This window comes from Paramisgurnus dabryanus, chromosome 17, assembly GCF_030506205.2.
Source record: "Paramisgurnus dabryanus chromosome 17, PD_genome_1.1, whole genome shotgun sequence".
NCBI lineage: Eukaryota > Metazoa > Chordata > Actinopteri > Cypriniformes > Cobitidae > Paramisgurnus > Paramisgurnus dabryanus.
This window is the reverse complement of record NC_133353.1, coordinates 32,354,238-32,369,849: the sequence shown is the minus strand read 5'-3', so window position 1 is coordinate 32,369,849 and position 15,612 is coordinate 32,354,238. Positions and strand designations below refer to the sequence as shown.

The 15,612-nt window shown below is 38.7% G+C and overlaps 1 protein-coding gene across 1 annotated transcript in view; it reads right to left on the bottom strand.

Annotated features, from left to right (window-relative positions):
• Positions 1-14,279, bottom strand: part of pacrg (PARK2 co-regulated) — a 156,019-nt gene extending 141,740 nt beyond the window's left edge. Inside the window, exon 1 of the mRNA XM_065288271.2 lies at positions 14,065-14,279. Within this exon, the coding sequence (XP_065144343.1) occupies positions 14,065-14,157 (93 nt within the window). The 5' untranslated portion in view covers positions 14,158-14,279. The remainder of the gene's footprint in view (positions 1-14,064) is intronic.
• Positions 14,280-15,612: the final 1,333 nt, after the last annotated feature.

Here is a 15,612-nt window from a genome sequence, read left to right as displayed (position 1 = left end):
TTTGAAGAACACATAAAGACTCTTCAGATGAGAAAGCCCAGCATTGCAATTAATGTGTTCAAAGACTGAATGATAAAACAAGCACTAAAAGATTCAAAGAAACAAAAACATTATGGTAAGGGTTAGAAATAAAAAACATAACTCACAGGAAAGAAATTAAGCAATGAACGTTTATGAAGTTTTTTAAAACCACGCAGTTTTCACTAGAAGTTTCTGTTTTTCTCATAAACAGAATTTAGGCTTTTTATGAGGTGCAAAGATTTAACATCTTAACTGGAAACTAAAAAGTTGTAGGTTCGAATTCCATGTTTGATTGAGGCGTTTTAAAATGCATCCTTTCCTCGCATAAGAGGGCATGTGGGTTTTACTTTGCGTGAGACTCCTTATCGCACCCGAACTTGTAATACGCACGACTGGGACTCTTCCTCGCACCCGAGCTTGTAATACGCACGAGTGGGACTCTTCCTCGCACCCGAGCTTGTAATACGCACGAGTGGGACTCTTCCTCGCACCCGAGCTTGTAATACGCACGAGTGGGACTCTTCCTCGCACCCGAGCTTGTAATACGCACGAGTGGGACTCTTCCTCGCACCCGAGCTTGTAATACGCACGAGTGGGACTCTTCCTCGCACCTGAGCTTGTAATACACACGAGTAGGACTCTTCCTCGCACCTGAGCTTGTAATACGTGTGGCTCTGACAATTTCTTGCACTAGAGAGGTTGTTAGGCACGCAGGGGTTTAAAACCAGTGAGTGTGTTGTTCCCGCTCCCTGTCATCCAGGAAATTTTAGAGCGCCTGGATTAATGGCATCAGGTTTAGGAAGGGTGTTGTCATGACAGTGTTGCCAGCTGCCCTTAGGGGGCATACACCAAAACTTTTTTGCCTGTGGCCGGCGCATGTTTTCAATTGTTTCGAATGGAAACATTTTTTTGAAATCTGCGTTTTATCGCGCTTGGCACTGAGCGTAAAGAGTTGAAAGAGATTTAGCTTTGGGTGAAATGCTCCACTCGTCAATGTCAGTTCTCACACGGCCGTCCAATCACAGTGGAGGAGGGGCTGGACATTACCACAGCAACCAACCGGCTCACAGCTGAAGTATCAGAGCTTCCAAGGCACTCAGCTGAGAAACAGCTGGCATTCGGCGATCTCACAGGCTGGCGAAAGTACGGTCACACTATAGGGCATATCGCAAAACATATTGCACAGTGTACTGTAATGATAATAGTGACACAACATTTTTAGGTGAACTATTCCTTTAAGCAAGCCACTTAACCCCAAGTTCCTCAAAAGGGATTGAAGTCAATTTGGATAAAAGTCTCTGCCAACTGGCTACTTACAATAAACACTAGAGCAAGCAGTCTTAGAGGAGCAAAACTACAATGCAACACTGCATATTTCATTTATAATAACTGCTATTACCTACTCTGAAATATCAGGTCAACATAAAAGCAATGCATTTCCTATAAATTCAAATAAAGAATATGTCAAAGAAAGGACATCGTGTAGCACATTGGCATCATGTGACATACACTTTCCTGAGTGTATTGATTTTCTCCCTACAAGGTCTCATGTGCTAAGAGCATGTGGGCAGTCAGCAAGCCTTGAGATAAATAAGAGTTCATCACACCTGGTTTAGCTTGAGGCTGTGACCCTGAGACTGGTACTGTTAATTTTACTGTCAGCTAAATCCTCACAGATGTCTCCTATGAATTATTTAGCTATTTATTTTCTTTTGCTTACTGTCATTAGATTCTCACACACAATCCTGAATCTGAATCAAATAATGTATGGGCGCCGCCCGCTGCTCTCTCAGGCCCAATAAGCACCACACCATACAAGACTTTTGGGCCCTTCCATATCAACGGGGACAAGTACTATGCCAATAGACCTGCTATTAAAAAAAATCTTCTTTTATACCAAAACCTTATTTGCTATAAAACTTAAAAATGTGCCATGGTATTAAATTGTGTAAGAATGATTTGTTTCTCCATTTTGAAGTACAGGTGATATTGACATTTTCCTTCCTGCCAAGCGGTTGTAAGTCGTCTTATCTCAAGAGCGGCCAGCATATGTTACGTATCGATTGTCTTTTGTCTGCCTTGTGCTAACCCCTATTGACAAATGCATCCAATCATACTTTCCTAAGCCTGCTGCCCATAAACACACAGAATCGAATCCCAATCATGGGTCACAGATGCTATCTAACCGCTTTATCTGAGTTGCGCTCAAACTCTCACTATTTTCTCTTTGTGCTGCTGTCACTCGTATTGCTCTCATCCTGGGCATCACCATCACTCACGCCGAGTCAAAAACTCTAATTGATCTTATAAGCACACTCATATAAAGTCTATTTTATGGCACATTTTGGTTAGAAGGCTAACACTTATGTTTGGAAGCATTAGACGTTGCAGCTGTTACCATGAAGAAAATAATCAGTTTTATTTTGTCTCATTGGTCATTTGTCTCAATTACCCTACACTGCTATACTAAAAATAACAGCTTAAAGTCACAATGAAATTGAAATTAAAAACTTTTTTTTAAAATATTGTGGTTTTTTACAATTATTTTATTCATTTATGTGCCCTCATACTGTTTAATCCGAAACGATCTCTCTTTATTTCCGGTTACGGGGAATGGCAAGAGGACGATGCCCGGGAAAAGATCACAGGGCTTAGCAAACAGCAACATGTCCCAATTTTCAACCATCCAATTAATTCTCACAGGAAGAATTCAAGTCCAGCCCTACCTTTTTATCATTTCAGATGCCATGGATATAGGTCACCACGGGAAAAATAAGACAATACTTCTGTTTCATTGTGACTTTGAGGATTGATTTGATCAGAGTAAAAATTTTTCTTTGGAAAACATCCATTCCAAAGCATATTATCATAATTTTTTCTCCACTACATTTCATAATTTCAAGTTTTTGGTTAATATTTAACATTTAAGTACATTAAACATCTAGTATTTTTTTACTTTTACTTAAGTAAAAAGTACTTTTGTACTTTTACTTTAGAAAAGTAAAAGTACACAATTTTTATGTAATTAGGTAAATCAATTTTAATATGCAATATAAAAAGAATACACAGTATGATTCTATGAATGAAGTGAAAAAATTTTCCCAAGACAAACACTCTGATAAATCACAGATGCTTGGAAAATTTACTTAAAATACTCAAGTAGTGTCCGCCTCTGGATTTGATGCATCAAATTTTTTATGGAAACTTTAAAGAAATGATTAACCATAAATTACTCCATTTCATTTGATCAAATTGATAAAAAATAATATGATTTTTATTAAACAGCAAAGATTAAATTTTACAGAGGCTTGCAAAAAAACAAAAAAAAAAAACGCCAAAGAAAGGTCACAGAGACCCTGATAGTCAGACACAAAAACATTCTTCTGAGTTCTTCCATTATCCATTTATCTTAAAGCCTTTAAAGTGTTTTCATAAGCAGAAACTTTTGGAGATAAACTACAAAGCGCAGTGCCGTAAAGAGTCCACAGCTGTCTAATTTTAAAGTAAGAAGGCATTTAGATGTTTCTGTGAATATGCAGCCTCTGAAGACCTAATCCACAGTTTCATGTTGCCTTTTGAAATGTGAAATGCACTAGAAAAAAGCCCAGGGCAAAGAGGTGAAAAATTATGCAGGCAATAACATTTCCAGTTGCTATGCGTTCCGTCAAGGACCTTTAGAGTCGAGACCAAGTGCTTGATCAATAGAGAAATGCAGATACCCTCGAACTGTCTCACATCCATTTCTCCATCAGACATGACAAACAGTTACTAGAATGAATGAATGAATGAATGAATGGATGGATGGATGGATGGATGGATGGATGGTGAGTACAAATACATGTGGAGTGGCAGCCAGTAATCCCTCTTTTGGCTGTGTGGTGCACTGGTGCCCAAACAAAGAGGCTGTTTCTGGAAGTGACATTTAATTTATTCTGAATGGCAGAGAATCAACTTCAGTCCTGAAGACAATAAACAGCACAGATCAATGCTACAAACATTAGAGCATGTCTTAACAACAACCAGGTAAATTCTCTGTCCATACTCAAAGTGAAAATGCAATAATATGTCATCCCCAAATACAGTAAATTTCAGATTTTCTTGCAATAACATCACTACTTGTGGGCAGGACCCCTAAGCTCTTCACTATTAGAAATGTCACTAAAAAGAACGCACAGTTTTTTATATCAATGTTTCTTTCAATTCTGACTTTGTAAAATAACTTAAAAGTGGGGGGTTAATGCTATTTTACGCATTCTGACTTATTAACACAGTTTAAAGGTACACTCCACTTTTTTTGAAAATATGCTCATAGGCGCAATGATATTAGGCAGCAGCCGAAAACAGTCCCCTTAGTATCTTTCAATAGCAGGGAACTATTTTTGGGCAGTGCGTAATATCACTACGCCTCCTGCAGCCATGTTACGGCAGCAAAGTCTTTGATTATTACGCCAGAATGAGAGTATAGTTCCTAGCCATATCTGCCTAGAAAATTGCAACTTTTTATTTTCTGTCGGTCTTAGTAAACGATGTAACTACAGAAGAGTCAAGTTTTAAATAGGAAAAATATCCAAACTCTTTGGTTATTTTTTAACCAAATGCAAATGGTCTAATCAGATTCAATGGATTGTGCTAAGCTATGCTAAAAGTGGTAGCGCAAGAAACTGTAAAAATCAAATGTTAAACTCTAGGAAAGCTGGAAAATGAGCCTATTTTCAAAAAAAGTGGAGTGTCCCTTTAAGAGTTGTAATCCTCATGCTAAACAAATGCAAAGTGTCAAAGTAGCCGCTGAACATGTGACGGAGTATTTCTGGGCCAAACTCATGCCTCCTCTTTCCTACAAGTTTTGAAAAGTTTTTTTTTTTCGAACAGGGGTACCCGTTACATATCAGTGACCCCATATTCCTTTTATGGGCACCTCCCCCAGAAAAGCACGCCCACATGTCAATCACATGAGAGCGAGAACAAGCATTATTCCTTCGAGTAGAAGTCACAGGCATCACTGCATGCAACAGCTTTGTTTTATATCAAGAATCAACAATGGCATGAAAAAAGAAGTGTGTTTTGGATGTAAGAAGAAGAAAGCCAAGTAAGCCAGCCTTAAGTCGCATTCACATTAGCAGTGACTAGCAGTAGCAGAGCGACGCGATTTCATAGATTTCAATAGAAGCTTGGCGACTTCCTGCGACACAAGCAACAGTGAACGTTGGCGACCCAATGGGGCATGTCCAGTTGCGCGACAAGGTTGATAAAAATTTAACTTTATGCAAATGATGAGCGACTTTCTGGAGCGACTACCAATGAGAGCAAAGCAGTGGAGTTCACGTCATCCGTCTCTCATCAGTTACTGGAGTGGACATCACTCTTTGTTTATTACAACGTGATTTAGAAACGCCCCCTAACAAACTTATTGAAAGAGATGAGCGACACACAGCGACAAAGTCACTTATACTGTGAATGTTGTGAATGTTTGTTTATCTGGGGTTGCAGCAGAGTTATGCGTGTGTGTTTATTTAACGCTGGATTTCGTTGATATAGGGCAGTCCCAACTGGGTAATGAGTTACAGGCGGTAAGTAAAACAGCATCAAATGTCTGTGTTTTGTTGGCAATCGGCATATAAGTGCATAGAATGTAAACAACACGAACGTAGTGAATCATAATTCACTCTATGTTTTGTGTGTGCTGCTTGCTCGTGACTCGCTCCTCCTGCTGTACGCTCCCGGGATTTTGTGCTTTTCCAGAAAAAAAAAACCGCTGATCTGTTTTATGATAAAACTAAAGACTCTTTAGAGATATGAAGGATGCAATACTACTCTATAGGTACTCAAGATAAAAATTTGATAAGCAGAAACAGCGTGTGTTATGGAAGCTTTAATAACTAACATCTTTGAGCTCCTCATCTAATGGGCTAGAAAAGCTGATGTGTTTCTCTAAAAAAAAAGGTGACGACCTCCACGTGGAATATAATACATCATCCACTCTTCCAACGTGGCAGGATAAATGGGCGTGAAGAAGGCCTTGTATTGATTCGGTTTCTATGGCCACAAATATCTGGCAGCATAAGAAGCCTGTGTGCTTCAAGACTTTTGGCATTTAAGGCATCAAATGGCCTTGCTGCTATCTGCAAATCACGCTGCTTACCGCACCGTCTGGCTATACATCAGCAAATGGAAGAGGAACATTTATTAATACCTTTAGAGGCAGATCTCAGGTCAGTGATATGTGTTGGAGCAACGCTAAATGTCCAGAAGTGTAAGTAGTTGGCTTTTGGAGGGCCCTTGATGGGGACATTGTTTATGACCCACAAAAAGTGATGGAGTCACTCACCAGTCGGCGACTTAGCGGTTGTTAAGTCATATTATAACATCACACCTGATGACCTAGAACTAATTTAGGAGCTATTTTTGGTTTAAAACCAAAAATAGTTACAAAACAGTATCAAAGGCAAGCTCTGTGATATTATGATGGATAGTGGAATGATGTGAGATGTTGTTTTCACTACTTGAGTAAACCCGAGAACACACAATGCCTACCAACAAAACATACCAAAACTGCACTTGTTATCTAAAACCCTCCCATTTACAACAAGCATCAAATAATTTTTTTTCGCTCTGCCAGTTGCTAATTTACACAGGGAACAGGCATAAAGGCATCTGAGAATATAGAAACGACGCAAGAAAATATTCCAGTCAGCCTCACTGCAATTGCTAAAAGTAATGAAAAGCATTGTATAATCGGTAAGACGGTCTCAAGATTAACTGCAAGTGAGTTTGACAGGAGACGTACGTCGGTGTAGATCCTTTTCATTTTTGAAAATCTGCGTGCACAGAAGCTCACGCTTCAAACTGGGCGACACGCTTTGTTGTATAATGAACTTAGCGCTCCTTTGCCTTTCATTTCCAAGCAGACGGATCGGCGTGGGAGATATTAAACGTCGCACCGATGATGTGCTTGTCATCGGAGACAAGATGCAACTTTTCTGGATGATTCAGCCTCTGACTATACTACCTCTATCACACGCATAACAAGCAATGCACCTCTAAATGTTTAATGCAGCTGGTAAAATGTGTGGGCTGCTGTGTCAATATACTGTAGATTAGCAGCTTTAAAAGCAGGCCTGTGTACAGTGAAGTGACAAAGCACAGATAAACAAAATCCCCATGATATTAACAGACAGCTTTTGATTTTTGCAGAAATCATCACTTTACTGTTCAATGGCACTTCACATCCCACACAACAAATAAAGCTGGAAGAGTTTTTACTGTCCATTAGTCTAATTCTGTCCAGTTTTACCCAAAAGATTTATAATCGAAAAACGTGTTTGAAAATTCCTCAATATCCCTCAATAAAAGCTCCTTTAAGGCTTAAAGGGATAGTTCACCCCAAAATGAAAATTTGCTGTTTATTTACTCAACCTTATGTCGAGTTCAGACTGCATGATTTTCAAAGTAGTTTGGTCAACTAGCATCAGGGGGTTTCACACTGCATGACTTTACCATAGGAAGAATCGCCAACAACTTTGTCCCGGTCCACAAACTACATCTCACAACCAAACGCACACGAAATGTGAAAAGGAAACAATGCGTGCAAGACCGGAGTTCTCACGTGAGACTGGCCCTGCGTTCCAGTTTTTTTTTTATGACCTTCCCTCGCTAACTTCCCTCAGACTCGTTCACTCGGATGTACGTCATTGCTTACATTGTACGAGTGCCCACTACTGGCGAAACACTTGAAGTGGGTTCAAAAAGCCCTTGATCACATGGAAAATGGAGACCGCCCCTCCATCATTTGAAATGTGCAAAGCGTGAACTGCTGAAGTGATGTCACAATCATGTTGCATTGTGGCATATGGAGCTGCCTGAAGTGTATATATGAAGTAGACTCTTTCCCTCTGTCAAAATCGAGGTTGTGTCCATATAAACTTCCCTCGTTCACTTGACGAAGTGGATCGCACTTCAAAATGGCGACAGGGATTCCCTGCATGTTGAAGTGTTGGTGACATTTTTTCTTCGGTAACACAATAGAGATATCGGTTTTCGCCACTTTGAGCAAATATATCCAATACAAAAGTAATCCCCATGACTCCTGGTTACATACTGACGTCTTGTGAAGCCAATGAACCATTTTTTTTTTTTTGCAATAAATTGCGCTTTACCCTACCACAGTATAGGTGGTGCTAAGAGGCTGGTTTGCCAACCAAACACCACAAAAAGAAGATCGCACTCATGTTTAGCAGGGTTGTGCCTAGAAGGGATACATAGATTTTATGGCCAAAATCTTGTGAAATCTCGCCGGATGAGTGTTGTTTTCATCCTAATCCTACCCTCATACCTAACTCTAAACACAACATTTCACTGGATTTAGGCTATAGCTGTGTCCTATCAAGCCAGAACCACTGTTTTCATCCTTATCCTACCCCGAAATCTAACCCTAAACCCAACATTTCACGGGATTTAGGCTGTAGCTGTGTCCTATCAAGCCAACCGCTGTTTTCATCCTTATCCTACCCCCAAATCTAACCCTAAACCCAACATATTGCAAGATTTGACCGTAGCTGTATTTCCTTTAAGCAAAGGCTCTGCATTGACGCTAATAATGTTGCAGGGCTCAACATAAAGGACTGCCCGGTGGCTTCGCCCTCAGTGGCTAAAATATATTTTCTGCCCGTGGCCATTTGTCTGTCTGTATTCTTATGAAATGTTACAATCAAGACGCATTTTAAGCGTTGCAAATGTTTACTTCTCAGCAATGTCATGAGGTTTCTCCTACTGTACCATATTGGTTGTTGTGGACGCTGTTGCGTGTTACGTCAGCTGGTAGAGCAAAGAGACGTTAAGATGGCTACGCCCTCTTAGCCAAACCAAAATGTAATTTTTTAACATCTTGGAAGCAGACATTTACTTGGTTAAAACTAGAAGAAAGAAATGATGCAATGGTTTGCAGTTTGCCGTCAGTTTCCAAGTAAAGCAGACAAGTCGGGAGCCTTTTTCGTTGGAACCATTCAACTACAGTAAACAAAACCTCAAAGCTCATGAAAAAAGTCGACAGCGTGGTGTCTGAAAGGGTTGCTGATAACCCTTCATCTGGTCCACTGTATTGTTAATGACGAGACGTATGAATGAAGAGAATTTTAAGTGCATAGAGAGACATAACACTGTTTTATTAAAATTGGTTTGTTAACTTCCTTACAACAAGATTTCTTTGATCTGAGTTCTACATTTCTGTGCACAGTAAATCCTGATATACCTGAAACTATTGACACTGATGACAGTTTTGTGAAATTTCAGAATTAGAGTTTACTTTTAAAATTGGCAATTGTCTTAACAAGTGATGAACAAAATGTATATGTATACAATTATATTTGACTTTTGAATTATTATTTTAAATATGTGACACTTTTTTTGGTGGGGCCAGTGAAAGTTTGGGCAGGGCAAGTGAAAACCCGAACCACTAGCCCAATTGGGGCAATATAAAAATATTATGTCATTCCAACCGAACAAAGCACATGATTCGCACAGTATGCACAGTTTTTTGCCTGTGTGAATCTTGACATCAATACATACTTTGTATGAGAAATATCTCAAGAAATAAAAATATGGGCAAGTAAATACTGAAAGAATTTAATTTGGGGTAAATTTCTATTAGTCAATATTTCACCATTCAAACACAAACAGTGTCAAACACTAACTTCTTAAGGGCTCGTTATAGTTGTGCGTAGGTCCTACGGCGTAGTCGCAACAGCGTTTTCATTTATACTTTTGCGTCGTCCTCTGCGTCAACGTGCAAACACACGTGCAAACCGCTGGTAGGCAGTATCCACGCTTGTAACCACAGTAGCAGCGCGACCGTCAGAGAAGAAGAAGCTTGGCAAGTTAACCCACAAACGAAGAAGAAACAGCAACTTGTTGTGTATGATTTGAGAAGACCAGCAATGATGGAAGTAAATAAAGAGTGACTTTTGTTGCAGTTTGAGTTAAATCACTCCTCAACTTGGCTCATCTTTGTTATCACCGTCGCAAACAGAAATACCTATGACACAGTTTTTTTACCTGACGGGAGGGGTTCTGCTGGACCAATCACAGCGCTTGCGGTCCGTGTAGTACTGACGCGCTGTTAAAATTTTTGCGAGGTGCACGTCAGGCTACGCAGAGCTACGCAGAGGGCTAAGGATAGCAGAACTTACGCACGACTAAAAATCGAGCTTTATATGACAACTCTGTCCTGGAAGAAAGGGTTCGTGGAAGGCCATGTGATCTTTATATTGACACCTTCTGAACAGGTCAATGAGCAAACCAACAGCTGTTTGGCTCTAGGAAATATGTATAATTTAATTTAAGAGTGAAATGCTTGTCACATTGATGTGAGGTGATGGCTATAATGAGGAACAGTCATAAATTAACAGACATGCCCTCAACAGCACTCAGCATCTCCTGTGAGGGACCGCAGCTTAGATCGCAACCTTAATTAGCACATGGGGGAAATTTAGGTCAGTTTAAGTACAGGAGTGAGGGTTTAGCCATGAGTTAAGGAGGGTAATTAATTAGTCGCATACAGATGCTAAAGAGGCTCATTAGTAAAGTGACTGTGGGGTAGAGGACCGTGTGTCTGTGTTAGCCCCCTGTCAGAAGTTAATAATCAAGAACCTAAACATTAAAACAACAAATAGATGCAATTTACATCAAAAAAAGCACAAAAGCAGCTCTCAAATGATTTAAAACTGAGGCCTTAGTTTTAAATTATTAAATTAACTACACAAAATAAGCTCAGAACATTTAACGTCTTTTCTCACAAATTTATAATTTCACTTTAAAAGACGAAATGTCAAAATGATGTTTTATGTGCTTTTTGGAGCTTTTGGCAATTTCGGGACCAGTCCTGTGTTTAGTAGTGAACAGGAAGTAAAGTCGTGAAATCAAGGCCCTGCCCTCACTCTCACAGAATGCGCATATAGGGCCCTATAAAATCCGTTTTATTTTTTCCCAAATTCCGTTTCTCCGTTTTAATTTTTGCCAATTCCGTTTTATCCGTTTTAATTTTTGGCAATTATTTTTTTTACCCTTTACTGTTATTTTAGTCATACAAAGAGTGTGCCTTTAATGTTAATGATTAAAATGTAAATGATTTAGGGAAAAACTGGATAACACGATTACTTAATGACTGTAAAACATGCACTTACACACACACACACACATACACATGCACACACACACGCGCGCCCGCACACACACACACCTCAATTCAATTCAATTCAATGCATTGTTTAGTGTTGTTGCAGAAGGCTACAACAAGGTGTCAAAGCAGTTGTGCCTTCAGAAGTGCCTTAAACACATCGGTCCAGCGGAACGCGATCCATATTTTATACACGATTTGCCCTCCATCTGTGTGCGTGTACGCGTTTGAAGGCGGGGTGCATTATTTTTGAAAAACACTTTGGAAAAGGGAGTCGGGCCGAGTACCAAAACACATTTGTAGCCAATCAGCAGTAAGGGGCGTGTCTACTAACCAACATTGTTGCTTAGGTTGCGTATGTGTGGGGCGGGTCTATCAAAAGAAGGTCCAGATTCTATTGGGGTAGGGGCGTGTTTGTTTAGGTGATTTTAAATGTAAACATTGGCATTCAGAGATCATGCACCCCGCCTTTAAGTGCATTTAGAACTGCACACATGGAGAGACGCATTTAAAAAGCAAGCTAACAACCAATCTTTCTGTTCTTGTCAGGACACATACAAACAAAATGATCTCAAAATACCACAGTATTCTTTTTTTAATAAAAACATTTGTTTATGTCTTAAGTGTATGCATAGAGTCAGAAACCAGTCTGTGCTTATCTTAAAGAAACAGAAACCTCAATTAACCCACTTAAATCTGTGTCATTAATGTTAATCAAACAATCGAAGAAAAAAAGAAAATTACTTCTGTAGCTCTAATTATAGTTATATTTAATTTATATGATAAAGACAGTGTTATTATTCATATGATTCAATTTCTGTACATAATGCCAATTTTAGACCTTACTTATTGTGCAACTTTGTTCAAAATTATCTGATCTGTGCCTTAAAAACATCAATGTGATTCGAACCGTGAGTTTTGTTATCTGTTACGGCGCATTCACACGGGGCGTAAGCGTTGACGCTTCCCATTCACTTTTAATGGGTGACGTCAAGCGTTGGCGAACTGAATTGTGGATCCGTCGGCGCCGCGTCAGTGCCGTTGCTCGCGGCAGAAGTTGAACATTTCTCAACTTTTCAAGAGGCAACGCGTGCGTCAGCCAATCATATCGCTTTATGCAAATAACCTAGGCAGAGCCAGCCAATTATGTTTATGGAAGACCGGAGCTTGTGGTGCGGCCACAGTGATTGGCTGTTGGCCACGCTTCAGACAAGCCTTCCGTTAAGCGTTAACGCTTACGCCCTGTGTGAATGTATCGTTACACTCCTATATTTGGGTTAACTATCACTATTGCAGGTAGTGTTAAATAAACCATCTTTTAAAACATCTGGTCTTGTAATTTTTACATCAAACTACAGCACATATTCAACAGTGTTATAAAAATGAGCAAATACTATCTTCAATAGACCAAAAGGATCTGATGGGCTTTTATATTTGTTATGGGCATCTAATACATCTTCATCTCTGGCTAACTTATAGAGACTATCAAAAGAAAAGCCAATATTTTACTATTATACCCCATCCTGCACTGATGGGGGTTATGTCATGGAATGATATCAAGAATGATGGGGAACTGTCAGCTGGATGATGACAAAACTGGACCCACATCCAGCAAAAACTCCATTTTAAGGTGACAAATATATTTGTTGTATGAAATCTAACAAATGCTGTTATAGTGTGCAGGTGATGACCAACCAGGTTTAGCTGGATCAGATTTGAAGGGTTAAACCACATGCCTTTCTTTACACACAAGTGACAGCCTGCCTTTTTGTGTTCATATCATTTTTGCATTACTCCACTGATGCAAAAACAAATTTTTCATTTCTTACCATTTCACAAGTGGTGCTTATCTATAATGATCCCTAATATTGCAAGAACCTGCTCTGACAGGTAAGCACATGTATCCAGCACTGACACCTGCCCCACAACCTCAATACCTGGTCAGTCAATGACTTAACAGACAGCAATACAAACTTTCAAGTCAGCAATACAATGTCCCAATTGAAGTGAGCTATAGACTTAGGCAAGTTAAGTAAATATTTAATAATCTTATAATTGTTTATGATTTAGAAAATCTTTATTGTCACTGTAGGTGGTGAAACCTCCAGATGCCATCATAGAAAATACAAATGCCAATGTATAAATCTATAAACAAGTTTTATAAACTGAAGGCCAAGTACATTAACTACAATCCACTACAGTTTATGCTACACAACAAAATATAATACAGTAAGACAACAAGGATAACCAATGTATCTAAATGTTAGCGTTATGTGCAATAAAAACAGAAAGTGATGACAAATAAGTGATCATTACACGGTGAAATAATGCAGTGGAGAATTATGAAGATATGGCAATATGGAAGAAAACTTTAAGGTCTCATATAAATGGTCATTCATTAATATACTTTGTAACCACTTCATCAGCCATTTTGTTACCAGTATGTGCTATTATCATAACCAACAGGGGACGCACGTATCTACAAGTCCAGCATCAGACATGCCTTGATAATTTCCTAGCTAAGAAGGCAGCATTTGTCAGGTTTTGGACGCAGTGACATTGACAGCCAGGCACAGGTACATTATAACTTAATCACTAGGCCATGTATGAAGGCATAGCCAAATTAACAAAGTAAATAGCGCATTGATACAGATCGTACAAATAACGTTACATAAAGTACACGAGGATGTTGACGCAGGCAATGAGCAGCACCGCTAAAACACCTTAATTAATACAAACGAAAGAAACATTTGTGTGAGTGATGTGTTGTGTTTGTTAGATGTGAATTATTAATCTGACTGTCGCATTAGTTTAACTACTAAAGTTAACTGACTAAAAACGTAAGAAACATTTGTTCTAACTTCATGCAATCTTACCACTGAGTTCTTCATGGTGGATTTCACCGTAAATCCCTCCGTTTTCAGATCTCCTTTCAGCAAATGTTGAAAGCTTCTCGTTTTCGTACACATCTCAAAATAAACGAAATTTAAATAACTTAATAATACAAGTTAAACTAGTAAAGCTGTGTGAAAAGCAGGTGATAACTCAACAGCGTCGCATCGGCCCTCTACTGTTTGGGTTGCTAAGGACTCGCGTGTACTCCGGTTGCCATGGAGGTTTACACAACCCGGATGTTATTCTCGCCGGGGAAAGAGCACGATGAGCGCAGTCGTTTATCAAACGTCATTATAATGAAATTGAGATGGAAAATTACAGTGTGGCAAAATCATAATCAATACTGGAAAGCAATATAATGTTCCAGTAATTCATAAGGCATTGATTTTCTCGATACATCTATCTTTTATTAATGGTTAATTATTTTTTCAATAAATATACTTTCAGTTTTTCTTTATGACTTTACAAACCAAACACTTTGTATTATTTGTAGCCTGATGTATATGCCCAGGGCTATATTCATTATTTATTTGCTAAAACAGGTTTGACTTTTACCATTTAAAAGTTTACCATAGCTTACTTTATGTTTTAGTAAAGAAATCCTATCTATTTTTTAGTGTAGTCACCCTTTGCCTACAGTAAAAACGGCTGTGTTAAAAAATGACTTTTTTAAGATGAAAGATAAGTCTTTCCTGTCCCCAGAGTACATATGTGAAGTTCTAGTTAAAAATATCATATAGATAATTTATTATAGCATGTTAAAACTGCCACTTTGTAGGTGTGAGCAAAAATATGCCGTTTTAGGGTGTGTCCTTTAAAATGCAAATGAGCTGATCTCTGTACTAAATGGCAGTGCCGTGGTTGGATAGTGTAGTTTAAGGGGCGGTACTATCCTTTTTGACATCAGAGGGGGTGCCAAATTTCAATTACCTATTTTTCACATGCTTGCAGAGAATGGTTTACCAAAACTATGTTACTGGGTTGATTTTTTTTTTACATTTTCTTGATTGATAGAAGCACTGGGGACCAAATTATAACATTTAAACATGGAAAAAATCTGATTTTTATGATATGTCCTCTTTAACCCTACTGCTGGGGTATTAAAACCCATGGTTGCATAACAACAACCCAACATCAGGTTATTTTTAACCCAACATTGGGTAATTTTAACCCTGTGTTTTGTCCCAATATTTACCAATGAATCAAAAATAACCCAGCCATTTTTAAAGTGTAATTTACACAACTTTAAACAGATACTTCACAAAAATACCTCAAGTTGTTCCAAACTTTTATACATTTCTTTGTTTTGCGGAATATGATAGAAGATATTTTGAAAAATGCTTGTAACCAAGCAGATCTGGGCAATGTTTACTTCCATTGTATAATACCATGGAAGTGAATGGTGCCCCAGATCTGTTTGGTTTTAATAAAAATAAATTATCAAAATATCTTTGTTTGTGTTCAACAAAACAAAAACATGTATACAGGTTTAGGTTTGGAACAACATGAAGGTGAGCAAATGATAACAG